The 24,766-nt window shown below is 43.6% G+C and overlaps 1 protein-coding gene across 1 annotated transcript in view; it reads left to right on the top strand.

Annotated features, from left to right (window-relative positions):
* The window catches only part of U2SURP (U2 snRNP associated SURP domain containing), a 53,991-nt gene that overhangs the window by 16,689 nt on the left and 12,536 nt on the right, over nucleotides 1-24,766 (top strand). Inside the window, exons 7-17 of the mRNA XM_083177995.1 lie at nucleotides 3,051-3,086; nucleotides 3,172-3,254; nucleotides 3,739-3,904; nucleotides 5,139-5,350; nucleotides 7,237-7,280; nucleotides 11,308-11,412; nucleotides 18,436-18,502; nucleotides 20,262-20,425; nucleotides 21,112-21,274; nucleotides 21,374-21,453; nucleotides 22,804-22,891. Coding sequence (XP_083034121.1) covers nucleotides 3,051-3,086; nucleotides 3,172-3,254; nucleotides 3,739-3,904; nucleotides 5,139-5,350; nucleotides 7,237-7,280; nucleotides 11,308-11,412; nucleotides 18,436-18,502; nucleotides 20,262-20,425; nucleotides 21,112-21,274; nucleotides 21,374-21,453; nucleotides 22,804-22,891 — 1,208 coding nt within the window. The remainder of the gene's footprint in view (nucleotides 1-3,050; nucleotides 3,087-3,171; nucleotides 3,255-3,738; nucleotides 3,905-5,138; nucleotides 5,351-7,236; nucleotides 7,281-11,307; nucleotides 11,413-18,435; nucleotides 18,503-20,261; nucleotides 20,426-21,111; nucleotides 21,275-21,373; nucleotides 21,454-22,803; nucleotides 22,892-24,766) is intronic.

Genomic DNA, 24,766 nt, shown 5'->3' on the forward strand with positions numbered 1-24,766 from the left:
CGGGACCTGGTGGAGCGTGCGGCCCTGCATTCGATGTTCGGCGACCATCGAATGCAGGGGCTGCTCCCACCATGGAGGAGGCGTATCCCCGTCCACATTCATGCGGACCGCCACATATCCGCATACGGACGGAGGTGGCGATCCGTATGGAAGGCGGGGATTCGCCAAGACGGACATCACCGCATATTTCTGATCGGGCCGCACCGATCAGAATAAGGGCCTATGTTTTGCTTGCCTGAGTCATGTGAAGCATAATCCCTGATAAGTGTGGGTATCGAGAGATAAAGGCACCTCATCGGGGCTAATTGGGTAGCCCCCAAGAAACCAATTACCTGCGGTCAATGACCACAATGTGTTCATTGTTGTAAAAATAATATTTTTTTAGAGGGTGCCTTTTACCTGTGGTTATATACCCAATTGGCACTCCAATTAAGTATAAGACTTGCTCTAATAGTTTGCCATTTTCTATTGATTGGTCTTGCGTTATAAACTGCTCTGTGCTACAGAAATAATTGGAGAAGCAAAAAAAGAGGATTTATGTTCTTACTTGGTTACATACTCTCTTTGAGTCCACAGTAAACTCTGGGTATAGCCTGAAGTGAAGAATCTGGGTCACCAACAGCCATAGAGTAGTGTTCAGAGAACTGGTGTCTTCGGAACTAAACTCGCAAGCAAGGTGCATCAGGGTGGGCGCTCTGTGCCCCCTATGCACTTGAAGAAAAGGATTTCACCATGTGAGAACATAAATCCTCTTTTCTTCTTTCATCTACTAGGAGGCACTGAGAATACTGGGACCACCAACAGCTTTCCCCGTAAGGGCAATGACACCCTTGAGCTGCTCTGTAAAATGCAGGAACCAGCCACCTATGCTGGAATTCCCCTGACACATAGCAGCAGTCCTGCCATCTGTTTGGTAAACTAAGTTGACTACCTCCGGTTTTAGGGCCCATAGAGGAGTAACACTTGAATCTAGAAAGGTTCTGACCTTGGCCTTACCTTGTGGACAAAAATATGTTCTTGACCTGGAAGGTGTTGCAGAAAGGAGGAGATGCATCTTTGGCGCTGCCCCCGTAGCAACTACCTTGTCCAAATTTGGACTTAAAAGAGCCTTCCCTAAACAAGGAAAAGCTTCTAACTTTGTTAGGTTCTGTGATTCTGGTATTCTGGCTGCCATATCAGATGTCAACAACTAAGAGGTGCAGAACCGACACAACCAGTAACGCTAATGGTCTCCACACCGCCAGTGTTTAGCTATGTTTACCTGTTCCTGTTAGGGTGTGCTGTCCCTCCTAGAATTCTTCGGCATAAGTCACAGAGACAGTTTTTTATGCTAACGGTGCTGGGGTTGTTGGAGCGGCAGTGAGGGTGTCCTATAGGACACCTTACACTACCCGCTTTGTTTTTAAGAGTAAAGTAAAAAACAAAAAAATAGTAACATGGGTCCATTTTAAAAGCAGCCCCCACAAAATGATTCACACACCTGCCGGCACAAAACTGAAGCTGCCTGGCCAGTGGCTGAGGTATAGTGAAGAAGGGAGACACGAGACCCTCAAATCTCCAGGCTATACCCAGTGTTCCCTGTGCCCTCTAGGAGACGAATTAAGAAATGTTAGCTCCTAGATGATTGTTCTGTTGGTGTGCTTTCATTAATAGTTGTCTAAGGGGGAATTCCATTGCTGGCAAAAGGGGTGAATTGCCATAGCATTGAAATCCTGCTGTAATGTTGGTGGGTGGGGGGTGTTTGTCTGCAAATTCAACTGCAGACAAATCTGTTTGTCTGCAGTTGAATTTCCCTTTGTATGAGCCATTACACAGAGTTTTCGCCTGTATGAAATGGTCAACCCAGATCCTAAACTACAGGTATTCGACCCTGGTCATTTGCAGTGTCTGAGACCCGGAGTTTAAGATCTGAATTGACCCTTTCACACAAAAAAAGGACCAGTGTATTACATGAAATTCCTGGGTGGAACTGCTTCACCCGGGAATTTCAATTTCTGTGTGAAAGGGGTATTAGGAAGATAGTTTCCCTCATAACAGGGGGGAAAAAACAGAATATGAGCTCTTGGCAGTATTCTTTTCCAAGAAAGCATCCCCCCAAGCCTCCCTCTTTGCCCTTGTCTATGGGGTATATTCAATGCTCTTAACGACCAGCAGTGCCGATGGCTAGTTCTTTTTAGCAAGGTGAAAACGGCGATCAAAACGGCGGGGCTTGTCACAAATTGCAGCATGCTCGCTGCATTTGTGGTGAACCTTGCCATTTAAGGGAAACCTCACCGTCATCTGACGATGAGGATTTCCCCTGGAACATTGAATACAGCGAGCAGCCGGCGAGGGGGTTTGATGGCGAGGATGGCTTGATTTCTTCGCTACTCGCTAAAAACAAGCCATCTTCGCCACACAAACCCCCTGAATACCGCCCATTGTCTTGATGCATCACCTGCTCTGTCCTGTCAGTTTTTATCAGTTAACCATTACACGTGATATCTTTACTCAAATCTGAGCTTACAACTCTTGTAATGATTCAAGACGAGTGTCGACTGTTTTTATTCACAAAAGTTAGATGTCTGCAGTAATTTAACCCTTTGAGTGCCAATTGAATTTCTCAAAATAGGTGTGAAAATTGGCAAGTAAACGTTTTTATTCATCATAATGACCTGTAATGTTTCAGTTATATAGGAAATATAATCTTATTTTATACAACATTTTTGTATTAGAAATTATATAACAAATGTGAGCGACGCTGGCATTTTTAGCCAGTATTTTGCACATCACTCACCGATGTTGGCGTTTTTAGCCAGTATTTTGCACATCTCTCACCGATGTTGGCATTTTTAACGGATATTTTGCGCATCTCTCACAGAAGTTGTCACTCAAAGTGTTATGATGCATCGTTAATATGGGATTTATCCTACACTGGATTAAGCTATGGATTTGTATATTGATTATGGAAACCGTGATGTCTGAATTGTTATGTTTACCCAATTATTTTCTTCCTTTTTTTTTTTGTTTGCTTTTTGTGCCTTTTTTTTTTTTTTTTGATTATTAAACAGTGGATCCTCAATCAAGAAGAAACCGATCCTCTGGTGGTAACCTATTTAGTATTTTAACTTCTACTCTAGAATGTTCATTTTGAAACTTCTCATATTAACTACATTTCTCTCCCTTGTCTAGCTCTTGATGATTATGCCCCTGGGTCACATGACGTCGGAGATCCGAGTACAACTAATCTCTACCTTGGGAACATTAATCCTCAGGTAATAACCAGCTATCTGGGTCTGATGTGGACCTACTGAGCTTTTATTTATGGTCTACTGTTGAAGCACTGTTGCGGACTTCCAGCAAGAGGAGGCAGAGGGGGGGGGGGGGGTTGAGGAAACACTGCCCACACTGCCGCTGGTCCATTAGTAGGGGGAGTCGGGGGTCGGGCGCCACCCACGACCACATTCTTCTTCCTTCCTCCCTCCCTGCTAAAAAATCCGGTCGCCATGAAGTAGAATCTGGTCGCCATGGTGACCTGACCCCCGGTATTTGTAAAGCCCTGCACTAATGCATTGCCTAGAATGTGTACATTGTATTTTTTATTTGCTCAATGTGGGATAGAGATCCCGGTACTTGGCCATCACCCTCCAAGTTCAGTAACTTCGCTGTATATCTTGACAGGTGTTTTACTGATTGCTTGAAGTATACAGAATAAACTTGTTTAAGAATGAAAGTAAACCTTCTTAATTGCCTTTATAGATGAATGAAGAGATGTTGTGTCAGGAATTTGGGAGGTTTGGGCCATTGGCCAGCGTTAAAATCATGTGGCCACGAACGGATGAGGAGAGAGCAAGAGAGAGGAACTGTGGCTTTGTTGCCTTCATGAACAGACGGGATGCTGAAAGAGCATTGAAAAACTTGAATGGTGAGACTGGTTTTATTTTCTGGTTTGATAAGTATATTTTAGGGAGAATGTTTTGGTGATTTGAACCGTTTTTACCCAAAATGTACTCCTAAATACTAGATAAATTTAAACAACCCCCCAGTATAAGTAGTGTCGGGGCTTGCTTTGCCATGGCAGGTTATTTTTCTCTATGTTTGTACCCAGCTCTGCCTGCCCTTTTTTCACCATGGCACTGAATGCCTAAATGGCACGTGTTGGAGTGATAATTGGAGGAAGACAATAGGGCTCTGATTCTGGTTGACTTGGTAAACTGCGAAGATCACAACTTAGCGAGTCCCAGAGTGCCCGCACCGGTGAAAAACTGCTCCCCCACCTTCCCTCGCATGTGCTCGCAGCAGGAGAAATCATTCATCAAGTGACATCAGCCGGCCACCCCCCAGCACATTTTGTCCTGCCCGAATTTGCATGGGAACGCCCAGTGTTTCCATGTCCCAACACCGCCCCCTCCCACCTCATTGCAAGCGACCCGGTGACAGTGTAATTGCTGAGGCCGCTCGCAGTGAGGGTTTGCACATGCGTAAACCCTGACCATCAGGGCAGGGGCAGGTTTTGAGTTCACAGAGAGAACAAGAATCAGCCACTAGGTACCAACAATGTGTTCCTGATTGGTAATTGCATTATTTCAAGAATAACCAATAAGTATTATATTGTGCACTTGTAAAGTCTGCTACTTCCCAGCAGTGTCTGGGTTGGCTCTGCAGTACGTGATAGGTTCCAAACATTCATTTTCTTCTTTATCACTTGGCCGTCTTACATTATTTATGAAATGGTAAAAGGGCCATTGTAGAGACCCCATCAGTGTTTATCTAATATGTGATTCTTAGACTAACGCAGTGGTGCTCAAACGTTTTAAAATCACGGCACCTCTAGGACAAAAAAAAAAGTGTATAATTAAACAGTGTTTGTCATCCTTAGTTTTAGTTATGTGGTGAGGGACATGATTTGCTTCAGATGTCCACATGTTTTATCATTTGCAGCAACCAGCACTGGTTTTGTTTTATTAGATTGACCAGAAATCTATTGAAGTATCCCTGGACCACCAACCCGAGGCACCCCTGCAAGTGTCCTGGGGCACCCTTGGGTACCTAGGCACACAGTTTGGGAACCACTGCACTAGTGCTTCGTTTTGCTTGAAAATGGCAAAAAAAAAAAAAAAAAAAAAGAATTTAATTTAATGCCTTTTATTTTATTACAGGAAAAATGGTTATGTCTTTTGAAATGAAGCTAGGGTGGGGAAAAGCGGTACCTATCCCTCCACACCCAATATATATTCCCCCGTCTATGATGGAGCACACCCTGCCACCTCCTCCGTCTGGTCTACCTTTTAATGCCCAGCCTAGAGAGCGTCTCAAGAACCCCAATGCTCCCATGATACCACCGCCCAAAAATAAGGACGATTTTGAGAAGGTAATTAACAAAACTTAGCAATGTCTTCTCCTCATCAGTGGTGTTGGATACATATATACACTTATTTACATACATACCTATCTAAATGATATACTGTATTTCTTCTCCTGATTCATTTCCACTATGTACACTTCTAAACCTATCCAAATGTAGTTTAAACAGGTTAGTACGTGTACCCCATGTAGCCAGCCCTTTAAAACACAGAATTCTTCTTTGTATAGTCGAGTGAAAACAATATTTATGACTTTCACTGTTTTGGAAATCTGTTGCTTGCTTAATGTAGCTGTTCCATAGCTGATCGGGGAATAATCACAGTGCACTGCAGATATGTGTTTCCACAGAGTTTGGTTGCTTTTAGGTATTGTATTAGTCCCCAGATATACAGAGCTTGGTTAAAATCCTGGTACTTAAGTTTTTGCTTCAGGCTTTAAATTAAGAGCATGGTGTTTGAATATTGTTGTTAGTACGTTCTTGTTTATAAAATACAAGCACGGACACCTGTTGCTATTACATACACTACTGTTCCTTCTGCAGTAGGGGGACACAGTGAGTTATATTTTACCCATGGACAGGGCACCGGAGAAGAACAGTCTTTCTGCTTCTCTGAATTTATATTGCCATGGTTAAACATTCCCTTCTGCTCTTGTCACTTTTGAAGTGATGGGACTGCCTGCCCTATCCTGGAGAATGAGGCATGGAGGTGATTCTGCATCCCCTCGTATATGATCCCCACAGTTTGTAAAGCTGGGTACACACTAGAGCAGGGCTGGGCAACACTGGCCCTCCAGATGTTGATGAACTACACATCCCAGCATGCCTTGCATCAGTTTCAGCATGGCCACATAGCAAAACTAATGCAAAGCATCCTGGGATGTGTAGTTCATTAACATCTGGAGGGCCGGTGTTGCCCAGCCCTGCACTAGAGCGACAGGCACTCCTTCCGACATCTGAACAAATTACATTGAGTGTATTGTGTTGTGTGTACACACTGCAGTGATATTCATAGAGGAAGGACCGAACACTGTTCTGTCCTTCATTAGCAGGAATGCAGTTGTTAGGGATATCTTTAGTTTTAATGTTCTGCACATCAAACCTAGTGTGATTTTATGTGACCGAGGGAGTGTGCATATTGCCAGTACACACTGCTCATTGTGTACTCTGCTTAACCCTTTGAGTGCCAATTGAATTTGTCAAAATAGGTATGAAAATTGACAAGCAAACTATTTTATTCATCATCATGACCTGTAATGTTTCCGTTATATAGGAAATAGAATCTTTTTTTTTCACAACATTTTTTATTTGAATTTATACAACCAATGTGAGCGACGCTGGAATTTTTAGCTGATCTCACAGATAATGGCACTCAAAGGGTTAACTGAGAGCACCGTTTCAGCGGTAATACTGCTCGTATAATATACTGTGTTTTACCTTGGCCATCACCAGCAGTGAAGCCATTTTTCTTTTGCCCCAAAGCAATCATATGTTAACCAAGCTCTGTATGTGTTCCTAGCTGTGATGTTTTTTTGCCTCTGACTGCTGAGGTGAAGGTCCCCACAAGCATGTTAGACATGAGACAGTTGCCCAAAATGTCATTGGAGCATAGACTGTTGCCCATTAGTAGTATCTGAAATGTTATTGCCTTTCAATTTCCAGTGTAGTACCCATTTGCTGCCTCATGTGTATAATGTCCAGGCGTGCCAGCTGTCACCCACTTGGTGGGCACACTCTCTGTATCATGATAGTATGACTTTCCAGAAGTGCCTGCACAAATTTGTACTAGATGTTTAGTGTTTAAATGAATATGTATATATATATTTTTTTGCTTGTTACTTGTTAACAATACTCACATATTCTATGTTTATTATCTGATGTGACTTCATATACAGACTCTGTCGCAAGCCATAGTCAAAGTGGTTATCCCAACAGAAAGGTACATTTTTTTTTCTTTATTATTACTCATTTGACTTTAGAAAATACCCCCCTGAATTACAAATCATTGGTTGGTGGTCTTGAGGCGGGTGATTGGGGCTTCACTGAGCAACAGTTCATTAATGGCCATCCATTATTACTACTCTGCACAGTACATGTTGTAACTAGTCCTAATTATCCCGTAATGATTATAGTAATTGAGATCGTGCACCTCTTGAGTTCATATTTATAAATAAAGCAAGTTTACATCTGATATGGTCTTCTGGCTTCACATTTCTAGTTATTATCACAAATATAGTGTATAACATACATACATACATACATACATACATACATACATACATACATACATACATACATGTTGATCCCTTATACATAATGCTTGTGACCAGAAGCATTTTGGATAACAGATTATTCAGTCTTTTGGAATATTTATATATTTCAATGAGGTATCTTGTGCACGGGGCCCATGTGTGAAAGCGAAATGCATTTATGTTGTATTAACACATCAAACACATGAAATTCACACAAATAGATATTATTTGTGCATATAACAAGGTTTCAAACCCCTGAAACAAACTTTGTGTATTATGTCAAGCACTAAATTGGAATTCTTGCACATATTTGATGCCAGTTACATATCTTGCACATATTTGATGCCAGTTACATATCTTGCACATATTTGATGCCAGTTACATATCTTGCCCCCAGCAATGCCAGTTACATATCGTGCCCCCAGCAGTGCCAGTTACATATCGTGCCCCCAGCAGTGCCAGTTGCATATCGTGCCCCCAGCAGTGCCAGTTGCATATCGTGCCCCCAGCAGTGCCAGTTACATATCGTGCCCCCAGCAGTGCCAGTTACATATCGTGCCCCCAGCAGTGCCAGTTACCTATCGTGCCCCCAGCAGTGCACGCTACATATCGTGTCCCCCAGCAGTGCACGCTACATATCGTGTCCCCCAGCAGTGCACGCTACATATCGTGTCCCCCAGCAGTGCACGCTACATATCGTGTCCCCCAGCAGTGCGCGCTACATATCGTGCCCCCCCCAGCAGTGCGCGCTACATATCGTGCCCCCCCCAGCAGTGCCTGATACACATCGTGCCCCCAGCAGTGCCTGATACACATCGTGCCCCCAGCAGTGCCTGTTACACATCGTGCCCCCAGCAGTGCCTGTTACACATCGTGCCCCCAGCAGTGCCTGTTACACATCGTGCCCCCAGCAGTGCCTGTTACACATCGTGCCCCCAGCAGTGCCTGTTACACATCGTGCCCCCAGCAGTGCCTGTTACACATCGTGCCCCCAGCAGTGCCTGTTACACATCGTGCCCCCAGCAGTGCCTGTTACACATCGTGCCCCCAGCAGTGCCTGTTACACATCGTGCCCCCAGCAGTGCCAGTTACATATCGTGCCCCCAGCAGTGCACGCTACATATCGTGCCCCCAGCAGTGCGCGCTACATATCGTGTCCCCCCCAGCAGTGCGCGCTACATATCGTGTCCCCCCCAGCAGTGCGCGCTACATATCGTGTCCCCCCCAGCAGTGCGCGCTACACATCGTGCCCCCAGCAGTGCCTGCTACACATCGGGCCCCCAGCAGTGCCAGTTACACATCTGCAGCAGTACTTTTTGCAAAGAACCAAACATTCTTGAAACTATGGTTTTGGGAATCATTTGTATAACCGGTATCTAGATAAGGGATACTCAACCTGTGTATGAATTATAAATATAATATAATATGCACCTTTAGACCTGATGGTGAAAAAGCACTATATAAATAAATATATAATTGCCCTTCCCTTTTAAATTTTCCATAGAAAGAACATAGTGGGACCCTGTTTTAAACTCCCAATTTGTAAATCTTTTTGCTCTAACGCTCCAACCAATTACCATGTGTAAATGTAAAGAATACTTTGTGTAGCGTTAGGCCCCGGTTGCTGAGAACTAGGTCGGGGTGGAACATACACTCTTGCTCAGTGAAGTGCAGTCTTCTCTTCAAGATGAAAAATACAACCTTAAATTATTCACTCAAATTCCCATTGACCTTTGACATTGGCCTTGGTGAGCAACACCACAGCTGAACTGTCTGCGGCAGCGGGGGACCAGGAAAACATCCAGGGAAGGATTGGGAAAGTATTTTGACCAGACATTGGTACGATCGACTCCAATAAATGTGGTTGTTGTTATGATTAAAGCGCTAGACATAACTTTTGGCCAAAACGTAGCTTCCACTTTTATCAATTGTCATTTCTAGCACTTTTCAGTGTTATCCATTTGTATTATCCAAGCTTTCACCTAAAAAAAATGTAATTACCCTTTAAATATAAAACGTGATTTAGACTATAATGCAGACTTGCAGTGAAGCGTATAAATTAGCGTGGAAGAAACAATGCAAAACATTACATGGCCTCGCTTATATCTGTATCGGTGCTCCACTGGAAATTTCCCAGATTAAAGTATGCACCACTGTGCTGCACATGTGCTGCTTTTCCATAGTCGCTAATTACTTATTGTTTATTTTTATTTTTCCTTTGGTTTGGGTGTGTTCGTATTTTATATATATATAAAACCAAAGTAGGCATACATATCTTTCTAATGGGCTGTATTGGCCCTATTTCTGTTGTTGTTTTATGGGAATCTTAGATAAACCCCTTCTTTTCTATGGTAAACTCTGTGGGTGTTGGCCTGTAAAATGAAAAATAAAAAAAAAATCTTATGTATGGAAGCTAATATCCTTCTGTTATTGAAGAACTAAAGTGATTTGGGACTTCCTTAACCCTTTGAGTGCCAAGTGAATTTGTGAAAATAGGTGTGAAAATTGTGTTCATTATAAGGGTATGGATCATCGGGTTGACCTAAAGACGGTCGACAGTCATTAAATCGACACCGTTGGGTCAACATACTGCAAGATCGACGGGGGTCTAGGTCGACCTGGGACAAGGTCGACACATGCATTAGTCTAGGTCAACAGCCAAAAAGGTTGACGTGGTTTTTCACAGTTTTTTTACCCGAATGTCGACACAGCCGACATTGACAGTTTTAAGTGCACCTCGTCCCCTCGCATGGCATGGCTTCGGGCACACTATTTTTTATTCTCCCCCCCCCCCCCATGCCCTAGTGGATGGTAGGGCATGAAATACCGCCTGTCAGCTCAAAAAACTGTGGAAACCCCATGTTGACCTTTTGACTGTCAACCTAGACCATGTCGACCTAATGAGCTGTCGACCTTGTCCCATGTCGACCATATTTAGGTCAACCAACCGTATCCGCATTATAATGACCTGTAATATTTACCTTATATAGTAAATACAATCTTATTTTACACACCATTTTATATAACAAATGTGAGTGATGCTGGTATTTTTAGTGGATAATTATTTGGAACATCTCATAGATGTTGGCACCCAAAGGGTTAAATATTTTCCTTTTTTTTTTTTTTTTTTGAGCGATGCATTTTGTGTCCTTGTTAATAGCCAACTACAGCAATTATTGGCATTGTACATACAACCACTAAAGATCAATAAAGGGTTATGAAGACCTTCCATTCCCAACAGTATATGGAATAGTGACAGAAGGATTTTGCTTATGCGTTTCCTTTCCATCTTTCATAGGATACTTTAAGCCGTTCTTATTAAAAAGTGAGCATAGCACTTCCAATTAAACACTTATCGTGGTATAATGGTATCAATGTAGCATGGCATTTTAGCCTATAGTTGCCCTCAGTATTCATGTTGCATGACCCTATAGATAGACTTCACTTTAAGCTAGGCTATAACTTTTCTACCTTGGTTGCCAAGAAGATAATGTGTTTTTCATGCTTCAGTGGGACTGATCCTTTAGCTGCTGTAGGACCTCACTGGCCTAGCTTGCACTACATAGCCCCTTCAACGGTGCATTTACACACACTCATATGCTTCATTTCTATGTAGTATTGCAGTGTCTCTAGTTACCAGTATAGGAATTAGGTGGCGTGCAACTAGTGGGTAGGGTGTGAATACATTTTTCTTTAACTGTGCTGTCGTTGTAGGAATTTACTCGCTCTGATACATCGCATGATCGAATTTGTGGTGCGTGAAGGACCAATGTTTGAAGCGATGATCATGAACAGGGAAATCAACAACCCAATGTTCAGGTACAGATTTTAGCTCTATCTCTTCTCCCCAGTCTCCCAGGGCCTCAAAAAGATAATGCTGTGCATACTGTGTTTCTACAGCAATCATTTTTTTTTTGTAAATTTGTATTTATTAGTATAATTAATTACCATATTTATTTTTCATCCAGTAGGGGGCACAGGAGTACTATACGCTGGATATTGAGAGGGGAGGTAGCGTAGTGGGCACCATAGGGTTACAAATATGTACCCAGCATGCTCTGACCCCTCACCAGTTGTCTTTTTAGTACTTACAGGAGCAGGCACTGATTTTTGGAGGGGTTGTCTGACGCCCCTGGATACTTTTATTTTTCACTGAGCAGCGGCCGGGTACCACCCTGCACTTGTTAGCGGTAGCATGGTTCCAACCGTCTAAGAGGTTTCTGTTGCCTAGATGACTGACCTCTTTTATTCCACTACCTCCCAAAGATAGGTTAAAGTTGGAAATTCCCCCTCCGGTAGATGCACAGGGCCTAATTCTTTGTCTCCGTAAAAAGCAAAATTTGTTGTTTAGCGAGTGCTCAAATGCTGCCCCCGGCAAACGACCAAACCCCCCTCCCCCCATAAAAATATTTCTTGTTACAACGCAAGGAAATGTGTTCACAAACATCCCCTCGCATGCATCCCCTAGCAGGAGAATTCCATCTATGGTCACCAACCATAGAATAATTTCTCCTGCCTTCCAGTGTCTGAGTTAGCAGACAAATTTGAGAGAGGTCTCTGGCGGCCAGATCACCAAGATTTTACAGGAACATCTGCAAACCACAGCAGCTCTATGGCAATCTCATGCCTGGAAGATCAACTGGAAGAATCGTCTCTAAAGCCTTCCCAAGAGATTGTCCATTTGGGTGCAGTTCTAGATTTTCGTGTACATAGACCAGTGGTAGCCAACTCTAGCCCCCGAGAGCTACCAACACTTCACATTTTCCAGACAACCTAGCTGCTGCACAGCTTCACTCATTAATCACTGACACATTTTAAAAGATCCACAGATGGAGCTAAATAGCTCACTTGTGATTCTGTGAGGAGACCCGCAAAACATGCACTGTTGGTAGCTCTCGAGGACTAGGGTTGGCTACCCCAGACATAGACTGTTTCTTCCTTCAGACAAGATTCACTTTTTACAGGCCAGAATAAAGTCTCTCCTGCATCCACGCAAGGTATCTGTCTTTGCCTGCATGCAGATCCTGGGGTCGATGGTGGCCAGCTTCGACATGGTGGAATATGGGCAGTTTCATTCTCGTCAGCTTCAACTACAGATTCTTTGCCAGTGGAACAGAGATTATGCTTAGGTCCTGAGTCAGATGATTACACTGACCCGGGATGTCGGTCTCTTTCACGTGGTGGTAGAACAACCTTTTCCAGGGCCGTCCTTATCCCAAATTAGGCCCTAGTCACCACAGGTGTCATCCCAGTGTCATTGGGAATCCCTGGAAAGCCGGCTGCCAATCCATATACTGGAGCTGAGGGCAATATTTCTTGCTCTAGTCTGTGCTCAGTTCCTCATCGCAGGTCTCCCAGTAAAGGTCCAGTCAGACAATGGCACAGTTGGGAGCAGTGGCAGAAGTAACAATAAAAAGAAGTCCTAGATCTTCAGGTGGGCAAATTTTTTGGTACTTATGTAGTATCTGGGCTGCCGATTTCTAAATCGGGTACATCGCATCGCATGCGACCATCGGATGCGATGCGATGACCCGATTTTTCCATAGGAATCAATGTTAAAATGGACTGAGTCCATTTTAACATGGAATTCAATGGGAAAAAGGGGTCCTTTTCATACCCCTACTATCCAAGTGGGCATGGAGTTGGATATAAACCTGTGGCGAGCGTAGCGAGCCACCGAGCCCGAAGCGTGGCGAGCGGACACAGAATACCGTCCCCTCGCGGGGCTCGCTTCGCTCGCTACGCTCGCCACAGGTTTATATCCAACTCCATGCCCACTTGGATAGTAGGGGTATGAAAAGGACCCCTTTTTCCCATTGAATTCCATGTTAAAATGGACTCAGTCCATTTTAACATTGATTCCTATGGAAAAATCGGGTCATCGCATCCGATGGTCGCATGCGATGCGATGCGATATCGCATCGCATCTGATTGTATGCCTTAACTTAAGGCATACAATCAAAAAATCGGCAGCCCAGATACTACATAAGTACCAATTTTTTTTTACCGGCACTGTCTGCGTTGTTCATATCAGGATTTCTCAACTGCGAAGTGGACTTTCCCAATCGTTGGGACATTATCTCAGGCGAATGGGAGCTACTTGAATTCCATCCATTGGTTGACGACTCTATGGGTAGTGCTGGACATCTATCTAATGGCATTTCGGCACAACAACAAAGTCCCAAGATTCAGATCCAGGACAAGAGATCCGGAGGCCTTTCTAGTGGATGCGCTCACAACTCCGTGGCCAGTTTCCACTGGTTTATGCTTTTCCTCCATTCCAACAACTGCATCTACTTTGCAAGTTCAAGAAATTGTGGGGAACCATGATTCTAGCAGCTCCAGATTGCCCTCGCCAAAGCTAGTGCGTGGATCTACAAAGTCTCTGTCATGGCTCCTCTGAGGCTACCTCTCAGGCCAGATCTGCTGTTTTAGGGTCCTTACCATCACCCAGATCTGGGCTGTGTGGCTTTGACGGGATGGCTCTTGAAATATCTCTCAAGGGATTTTTGTCAAAAGTTATTCATACAATGCTACAAGCCAGGAAGCCCTCATCGGATATAATGTACTATCCTGTTTAGAAATATTATTTCTCTTGGTGCTTGACCAGTGGGTTCCAGCCTATAGTTTTTCACTTAGCTCGCCTGTTGGCCTTTCTTCGGGCTGGTTTAGACTTGGGCCTTCGCTTGTCTTCTTTGAAGGTACAGGTGTATGCTTTATCAATACTCTTCGAGAAGAAGTTCTATCGGACATTCGCACCTTCGTTCAAAGAGTCCTTCATGTCCAGCCATTCCCCCACTGGCTCCATGGGATCTCTCCCTGGATCTAAGGGAGTGGAGCTAAGATGGCTATCTTGGAAGGTAGCTTTTGTCTTGCCCATATTCTCTGCCCGTCGGGTGTCAGATCTTGGTACTTCATCTTAGCACTCTCACTTTCTGGTATTTCACCCTGATAGGGCTGCTGATTACCTACCTAGGGTGGTCTCCAAGTTCTATTTTAATCAGAAGATTGTGGTTCCTTCCTTCCCTGGGGCCTCAGAAACTGAGGCTTCTCTTCATGTGGTCTGAGCCTTACTCATTTATCTGCGTAGAAGTAAGACTGTTCATAAGTCTGATTCCTTATTTGTGCTCTGATTCTAATAAGAGAGGCTGACTGTACGCTAAGCCTATCTATCGGCATGTCTGCCGCCTCCCGGATGGGTTGCGGCTCATTCCACCCGATCACTAGATACTTCCTGGCCAGCTAGCCAGAGGGCATCTGCTAAATTGCTCTGTGAGGTGGCTACGTGCTCCTCACCCAGACCTTTTATCAAACAGAGGGGCAATGGCGCCTCGACATGCTGCCTTCAGAGTATACGGAAATCTGGTAAAAAAACGGAAAACTGTGTTATTTCTGCTTTAATGCATCTTGCGCATTAAGTGGTTGGTTTAAATTTCTTGCTTTACTTGTTTAGATTGTTTATTTTATTTGTTTGTCTTGATTTCTTTTTTACTACCTATGTGCCATATAGTTTAAGTTGCAATTCTGTTTTAAATCTATTTATGTAGATGGGGTATGGGGAACTTTGGAGGACCTCTGCACAAGTTGCACCCGTATGTTTACAGAATCACATATGACGTTTATAATGTAGTATACAGTAGTATAGGTTCCACAATAACAAAAAAGGTGTTTATTGAATAATTGAATAAATCACTCTTGTGGAGGTGCACCCCTGAGAGTAAAAAAGTACAGAATTTGGGAGAAAAAGAAAAAAGTACTCTCCTTTGTTTGGGGGCACGCTTATCAAAAAGAAAAAAATCTTTATGTATTGATTATTTAGTTTAAAATTTAACTTTTAATCAACAATTTTAAAAGGGCTTATTGGACAGACACACAAATACAAACTACATGCAACATAAATGAGTGGAAAAAACCACTATTGGACTCCAAAAAGTCCCTCCAGCGTTGTGTCGCTGGTAGTATTACACCACTGTGGGTGGATAATTTACCACTAATGTGGATTAAAGTGATACACTGATTTTCAAAAGAAAAATGCTAGTAGCGAAATGGGTTAATTTCAATGAATGGGTTACATCCAACAAATTGTATGGTGTGTATCCGTAAATATTATCAAATTGCAACAAAACACCATAACAAATTGTTCAGTCGGCAATAATTTGTGACAACAAACATAGAGCTCCAAATGCTATCGGTAAAGACAGGTAACGCAGCGATAGCCACAGCAAGAGAGTGATTTCTACTTCTCATCTGGCAGGGATATAGAGTTCCACGGTGGTGCACACTAAACAATAATGCTTTGTCGACCAACTGGTAATTAGCCCTAAGTCGACACCGTAAGCAGAATGTGTACTCAGCCCGTTTTAATGAAGTTATACTGGAGTAGTATAGAGGAATAGCATCTGCTGTCTTTTCCCCATTAAACAGGTGCCCTGTTGACACTGTCAGTGCAGGGTCCAGCCGTTATTTGAATGGGTGGAGATGACAGAGCTGATAAAGAGATGAGTAGGGAGTGTTGTGTCAGCGTGACAGCAAGTTGACTTATGCCTAATGGGCTAGTAGGCTGCTGCTTCCCAGTGTTAAACCATTGGTGGGAAGTGAGCGGTACTCACCATAGGCTGCGTAGAAAATAGATAGTGGAGTATCTTTTTCCACTTGTATGAAGGTATAAGGTGCCCTGTTGACTAATAGTCAGAGCAGGGTCCTGCCGAATCCCCCTTTAGTGTCAAAAATAACTCCTAGCAGAAATATGTGCATGAGATAGGAGATAGAGGGAGAGAGGTAAAGGAAAACGTCTGGGTCTGTTTTTAATAGTTATCAACTCCCATTGCTAAAAGGCATTGGTGGCAGTGATATTAAATACTATGCCTCAGACGTTTTAGAAAGGTTAGCGGGTATCCCCAATATGGCTGTAAACGAGGCCACAAGTGTTAGATCACTAACTGGCACCAATTAATCTTATGCGCTCAGCATACGTGAAGGGACATTACCGCATTACCGCAAATAAGGGGTGAGAAGAGAGGGCGCAGTGTGGCTAACACTGCTTACCTGCCGCCGGGTAGCTTCTATGTTGTCCTGGTGGATGTCTCCCGACCGGCGCTGAGTAGCGGCGTCAGGTCTCGCCGGCGCCGGATGTGGTCTGAGAGAAAAAAGAAAGAGCAGACAGCTGTTTCGCTCCGATAGCGAGCTTCGTCAGTGCTGACGTGGGTGCCGTCCGTGAGTCTATTTATTGTCCACACCATTGGCTAATTGCCTGGAGGTGTGTCACGGACAGCTATTGCGGGTTTATCCATCACTGACGAAGCTCGCTATCGGAGCGAAACAGCTGTCTGCTCTTTCTTTTTTCTCTCAGACCACATCCGGCGCCGGCGAGACCTGACGCCGCTACTCAGCGCCGGTCGGGAGACATCCACCAGGACAACATAGAAGCTACCCGGCGGCAGGTAAGCAGTGTTAGCCACACTGCGCCCTCTCTTCTCACCCCTTATTTGCGGTAATGCGGTAATGTCCCTTCACGTATGCTGAGCGCATAAGATTAATTGGTGCCAGTTAGTGATCTAACACTTGTGGCCTCGTTTACAGCCATATTGGGGATACCCGCTAACCTTTCTAAAACGTCTGAGGCATAGTATTTAATATCACTGCCACCAATGCCTTTTAGCAATGGGAGTTGATAACTATTAAAAACAGACCCAGACGTTTTCCTTTACCTCTCTCCCTCTATCTCCTATCTCATGCACATATTTCTGCTAGGAGTTATTTTTGACACTAAAGGGGGATTCGGCAGGACCCTGCTCTGACTATTAGTCAACAGGGCACCTTATACCTTCATACAAGTGGAAAAAGATACTCCACTATCTATTTTCTACGCAGCCTATGGTGAGTACCGCTCACTTCCCACCAATGGTTTAACACTGGGAAGCAGCAGCCTACTAGCCCATTAGGCATAAGTCGACTTGCTGTCACGCTGACACAACACTCCCTACTCATCTCTTTATCAGCTCTGTCATCTCCACCCATTCAAATAACGGCTGGACCCTGCACTGACAGTGTCAACAGGGCACCTGTTTAATGGGGAAAAGACAGCAGATGCTATTCCTCTATACTACTCCAGTATAACTTCATTAAAACGGGCTGAGTACACATTCTGCTTACGGTGTCGACTTAGGGCTAATTACCAGTCGGTCGACAAAGCATTATTGTTTAGTGTGCACCACCGTGGAACTCTATATCCCTGCCAGATGAGAAGTAGAAATCACTCTCTTGCTGTGGCTATCGCTGCGTTACCTGTCTTTACCGATAGCATTTGGAGCTCTATGTTTGTTGTCACAAATTATTGCCGACTGAACAATTTGTTATGGTGTTTTGTTGCAATTTGATAATATTTACGGATACACACCATACAATTTGTTGGATGTAACCCATTCATTGAAATTAACCCATTTCGCTACTAGCATTTTTCTTTTGAAAATCAGTGTATCACTTTAATCCACATTAGTGGTAAATTATCCACCCACAGTGGTGTAATACTACCAGCGACACAACGCTGGAGGGACTTTTTGGAGTCCAATAGTGGTTTTTTCCACTCATTTATGTTGCATGTAGTTTGTATTTGTGTGTCTGTCCAATAAGCCCTTTTAAAATTGTTGATTAAAAGTTAAATTTTAAACTAAATAATCAATACATAAAGATTTTTTCTTTTTGATAAGCGTGCCCCCAAACAAAGGAGAGTACTTTTTTCTTTTTCTCCCAAATTCTTAAATCTATTTATACCATGTTACCCATGTGTCTCCCTAGTGTTTTATTTCTAAACATGTTCTCATTCATGTATCTTTTGTTTTGCAGGTTCTTGTTTGAAAACCAGACACCTGCCCATGTATATTTCAGATGGAAACTTTACTCCATATTACAGGCAAGTAAATACAGCTTACATGGTGAAATCTATTTTTTTTTCTGTATATGTTTTCCCTCATTAGAAAACTCAGCTTTATTAACCACTTTATTATCTCTATTTACACCTATAAGCCATAACATGAAAACCTCTGACAGTTGAAGTGAATAACACTGTTGTTTTATAGCAATGGTGCCTGTGAAGGTGAGGGATATACACTGAGTGGCCAAATAATTATGACCACTTGACACTTATACGCAGATCGACCATTACTTCACATTGTTGCCGCTAGAGGGCGAGATAGCTATAAAAACAGAACAAGTGAAGCATCAATTGCACTGTGTTGCCTGTGAAGAAATGGGCAAAAACCATGATTTAAATGAGTTTGAATGTAGGTGCTTGAACAGTCGGAACCAGTATCAGCAAAACGGCTGCACTTGTGAAGTGTCGAGAGCAGCAGTTATTAATGTTTACAGAGAGTGGACTACCAGGCGGAAAACTGGGTCTCAACATCAGGCTTGTGGTCATCACAGGTTACTGAATGCTCGATCTGAAAGGAGACTTGCCAGAGTTGTCCAGTCCAACAGAAGAGCAACAGGATGTCAAATTGTGGTGAATCTTAATCAAGGAGCAACTGTGAAGGTCTCTGAAGGAACTGTTCGCCACACAGTATAGACTATGGAAGCTGACGACCTGTTCGAAAGCCTCTACCGTCTGTCTTGAACAAGAGCACACATCTCCAGTTCACAAAGGAGAACAAGGATTGGACAATAGATTGGAAAAAGGTCACGTGGTCCGTTGAATCGCATTTTCAATTACACCATGCAGATGGCAGGGCGCGAATATGGAGAAAACAGCACGAAAGCATGGACCCCAACTGCATTGCCGCAAACACTTCAAGCTGATGGAGGCAATATTATGGTTTGGGGGATGTCTTCTTGACATTGTATGGGTACTTTTATTGCTGTGGAACAACGCCTGAATGGCCAATGGTATTTGAATGTTATCGCAGATAGTGCTGTAAAGCTGGCATTGTCCGCAGATGGTTCGAAGAGCATGACAGAGACTTTACCTTGCTTAGTTGGCCTGCACAATCACCAGATCTCAATCCAATTGAGAATCTGTGGGATGAGATCGAACGGGCCATCAGGCAGCTGGATCCAGTACCATCAAATCTTAAGGAATTGGAAAGTGCAGTTCATCAAATATGGTCTCAAATTCCTCAGACCACCTACCAACATCTCAGAGTCTATGCCAAGAAAAATACATGCAGTATTAAGGGCAAAAGGTGGTCCAACATTGTATTGAGGGGGTGGTCAGAATAATTTGGCCACTCAGTGTATTTTAGGCAGCAAATGAACACTCTGTTTTGGTAGTTGCGATGGAAGCCTCAAAATGGGCGAGCACAAAAATCTAAGTGCCTTTGTAGTGGGCCAAATTGGGATGACTGGACAACTGGGTCAGAGCATCTCCAAAATGGCAGGTCTTGTGTTCCCCGTATGCAGTGCTTCATAGATAATGAAAGTGGTTCAAGAAGGGGCAACTGGTGAACCTATAATAGGGTCACTGGTACTCCAGACTCATACGTGGGAGTTAAGGCTAGCCCATCTTGGCCTATGCCACAGACGAGCTAATTTAGCACAAATTGCTGAAAAAGTATATGCTAGAAATTTGTAAGAACACTTGTCAGAGTGTCCATGCTGACGTCTTATATATTATATTTGTGTGTATGTATTGCGGCCAATTAAAGCTCAAACTGCTGCTTAATTTCTTTATTTAGGGAGATTCTCCAACAAAGTGGAGGACCGAAGATTTCAGAATGTTTAAGAACGGATCACTGTGGAGGCCGCCGCCATTGAATCCATACTTGCATGGCATGACTGAGGAACAGGAGACTGAGCCCTTTGTTGAAGAGTCCATCAAAAAGGGTTCTCTTAAAGAAGAGTATGTCTGTTTTCTTCTTCTTTTCTAATAACAACTTATCGAGTGGAGTACAGTTTAGAATGATGAATTTCCAGGCATGTAAAATGTTACACATTGAATACGTTTTAACCTCTTCAGTGGCAATCCTGAGAAATTTCCGGGCTGTGCCTCAGTGCCCAGTCTGGCAAGCCCGGAAATCACTGAACTCAAGCACCTTCAGCGCTGCCTGCCTCCCCCTCCTCCTCCCCCTCCCCTCCGGCTTTTGTTTTGAAATCCCTAGCGCTGGCTTATGACAAGCCGGCTCCCGGGGACGGGATGCGGGGACGCAGGTCCGGCCAGCGGGAGGCAGTGGTGGGTTTTTTCTAAAAACCCACCAAAAAAAAAAACTCGCCCAGACTTTGCATAGTGCAGCGCTATGCAAAGCAGTCCTTTAAAGCCGCTCTTCTACTGGTAATACCAGTCTCTCCAAGGCTTGATATATACTCCTTTTATTAAGAAAATTCTGAAGCACACCAAATGCTTAAAAGGCTTGATAATTCTCCCCTTGCATGAATTCCTCTTCGCTGTGGTCTACATGGGTATTCTTTTTCTAGGAGTAAAATGCTTCCTGCTGTTATTTAATGTCATCAGTTTTATTATGTTGAGGAAGTGTATAAGCTTTGCATGGTCTACGCTGCATGGCTGCAATTGTCAGTTTTGTGTTTCAGACAAAGGGACAAATTAGAGGAGGTATTACGAGGTTTAACGCCACGGAAGAATGACATTGGTGAAGCGATGGTGTTCTGTCTTAACCATGCCGAAGCAGCAGAGGAGATTGTAGACTGCATAGCAGAGTCTTTGTCTATCCTCAAAACCCCGCTCCCTAAAAAGGTATTGTTAGCAGTTTATCATTTTACATATAGCTAACTATTTTGCTGTACTTGTTGCTTTAGAGTAATGTCTGACATTATGTGTAATTCTGTTCTACAGATTGCCAGACTCTACCTGGTGTCTGATGTCTTGTATAATTCTTCAGCTAAAGTCGCCAATGCATCTTACTACAGAAAATTGTAAGTATTTCTCTTTGCAAGTAATTCTTTTACACAGAAAATAGTTAATACAGATGCACTCTATAATACTAAGCACTGACAATCATAATACTTATCCTAAACTGAAATGTAACAGAGCAATATTTAGGTGCTTTGTATAATTTTTGGCCAAAAATATGGGCCCAGCGTCTAACCTCTGGTGAATCCCGTGCCATTGACTTGGACATTGGTATTAGGGACCCACCAGATAAGGTCACCTGGTTGCGGTTGGTGGGGGCATATTTTTGTCCAAGAAGTATGCTAAGAACCTCCGTTTTGCTCTGTTTCTTTGCAGAGTTTATTATTCTGATTAGCAGTGCTATAGTTATGGTGCTAAAAAAAAAAAATAATATTAATAATAAAAATGTGTGCGTCTGCATTTTTTTTCTTTTTTATTATCTGTGTGCACAGTAGCACCTCTTATACCAGTTATGGCTAACCTTGTCACTCCAGATGTTGTTGAACTACACATCCCAGCATGCCCTGCAACAGTTTTAGCATGGCCAAATAGCAAACCTGCAGCAGGGCATGCTGGGATGTGTAGTTCAACAACATCTGGTGTGTCAAGGTTAGCCATCACTGTCTTATACTATTCCTCTATCATCAATCTGGGTATAGCCATTACATGTGTGTTTTATAGTGTGGCAAAATGAGTTTGGCACTAACTAGTTAAAAGATCACCCCCCTTTTATAATTAAGTTTGCCATACTATCCCTTGCGACTGGGACACTTATGCATTGGCGGGTACTGTAGCTGTTGACTTCAAGCCTGCATCGTCATTTATATCAGCCCCGCAAACTTGAGTACTTCAGAGGTGCTCCAGTTTACAGGTTTAGTATGGTAAGCTTAATAATAATGCCTTCCTCCTCCCACCAGATCCTCCGTTTCACTAGACACTATTGGCTGTTCTAGCCTATGGAATATACCAGTTTTCATTGCTTTATGGTTTTGGGGTATAGTCTATGTTTTGTTTAATTTAAAGCGCACTGCCTCTATCAGACATCACAATGTTACTATCTGGTGTTCCCTTTATAAAAGGCGCCCATTCGAAAAGACTGATTTATTTATTCCTCTTATAGATCACCGTGCAGTATTTTGTGTAGCAGCATATCTATATTATATCTCACTGTTGGCTTATGTCTGCCTGAGAATGTGGCGTAGTAGAGAGACACAATGCTACCACCAGCATAAGCGTTGCTTTCCATGACCTCATTTCTGTAATAGCGTCCAGTCACTTATTTCGGTCTGTGACTTGATCTCCTGGTATTTGTGATGATAAAGCTGTCACATTACATGTGAACTGGATAACCAATTCTTAATTATCATCTTCAGCTTTGAAACAAAGTTATGCCAAGTATTTGCTGATCTGAATGCTGCCTATAGAGCTATACAAGGGCATTTACAGTCAGAGAATTTTAAGGTGAGTAAATATAGTCCGTTACTATAAAAGGTCTGATTGCCTTGTGCTGATATTCTTTTACTTTTAATATAAAAAAAAAAAAGGTCTATATATTTTAGTGGTACTTGTGTAATTTCACGGCGCCGGCATGGCGCCTTGCGTCGGAGTCCCCTTGCGGGGCTCACTTCGCTCGCCCACGCTGCGGGCTCGGTGGCTCGCTACGCTCGCCACGCTATTTAAAATCAACTCCATGCCAACATGGGTAGTGGAGGTATGAACTATCCATGTTGGCATGGAGTTATGTTACTTTTTTTAAAATAGTTTGTGCCGAGTGTAGAACCCGGAAGTAGCACGGCGCCATGCTGGCGCCGTGAAACTACACAAGTACCATTTTAGTTTCTTTGAACAAGTTCACATTTAACAGCAATTGGTATTTTATTGTAAAATTATTATTATTATTATTATAATTTTATTTATAAGGCGCCACAAGTGTTTCGCAGCGCCGTACAAAGGAACAATACAGGGAGACAAAACTTGGCATAACATTGAATAAATAACAAAAATACAGTACAAATAAAGAGCACCACAGTTCAATACACATTACAGCTTAAATGTAAGTAGTGAGGACTCAATCAACATAAAACTAGAGGCTTGAGGCCAATGATGGAGATGAGTATGAAGATGGTCACTGAGTGTTGGAGTAAAGGAGAGCTGTGAGTGAAATGTGAAGAGAAGTGGGCTTTGACAACAGGAGGGAAGAGGGCCCTACTCGGAGGAGCTTACAATCTAGTAGGAAGGGGAGACAGACAGATTACAAGAGGTGCAAGCGAGGGGGTGGTGGTTAGATAGCAGGATGTAAACAGGCAAGGGGTCGGAGAACCAGCTGGTTTATGCAGTGGAAGGGTACGCTTTGATGAATAGGGGAGTTTTCAGTGCCTGTTTGAAGCTTTGCAAGGTCGGGGAGAGTCTAATGGAGCGAGGGAGTGCGTTCCACTGAAGGGGTGCAGCACGGGCAAAGTCCTGTACTCTAGCATGGGAAGCAGTGATCAGGGTGGAGGAGAGACGACAGTCGTCAGCTGACCGTAGAGGGCGGGAGGGTGTATGAATGGAGATGAGGTTAGAGATATATGGAGCAATGGAATTAGAGATGGCCCTGTATGTGAGTGTGAGGTGTTTGAAGAGGATTCTGTAGGGGAATGGAAGCCAGTGCAGATTTTGTTGAAGGGGAGTGGCAGAATTAGAGCGTCGGGAGAGGAAGATAAGCCTGGCTGCAGCATTGAGGACAGATTGGAGAGGAGCTAGTTGGGATTGAGCAAGGCCAGTGAGAAGAGCATTACAGTAGTCAAGCCGTGAGATGACTAATGAGTGGATGATCAGCTTAGTTGCACTCTGTGAGAGAAAGGGCCTGATGCGAGCAATGTTGCGTAACTGGAACCGGCAAGAATGGGCCAGGGCTTGGATGTGGGGTGCAAAGGAGAGGGAGGAGTCAAGTGACACCCAGGCAGCGGAGTTGGGGAACAGGGGAGATGATGGTGTTGTTAACAGTGATAGAGATATTAGTAGGGGGCATAGCTCTGGGTGGGGGAAAGATAATAAGTTCGGTTTTGTCCATATTCAGCTTCAGAAATCGCTCAGACATCCAGGTAGAGATGGCAGCGAGGCAGTTGCAAACTTGAGAGAAAACAGTGGGGGACAGATCAGGAGAGGAGAGGTAGATTTGGGTGTCATCTGCATATAGGTGATATTGGAAGCCAAAGGAGTTAATGAGTGCACCCAGAGAGGAGGTGTACAGAGAGAACAGAATGGGGCCAAGGACGGAACCCTGAGGGACCCCGACAGGAAGGATAGAAGGTGGTGAGGTAGAGCCAGAGGCAGAGACTGAGAAGGAACGGTTGA

This window comes from Crinia signifera, chromosome 3, assembly GCF_055691185.1.
Source record: "Crinia signifera chromosome 3, ASM5569118v1, whole genome shotgun sequence".
NCBI lineage: Eukaryota > Metazoa > Chordata > Amphibia > Anura > Myobatrachidae > Crinia > Crinia signifera.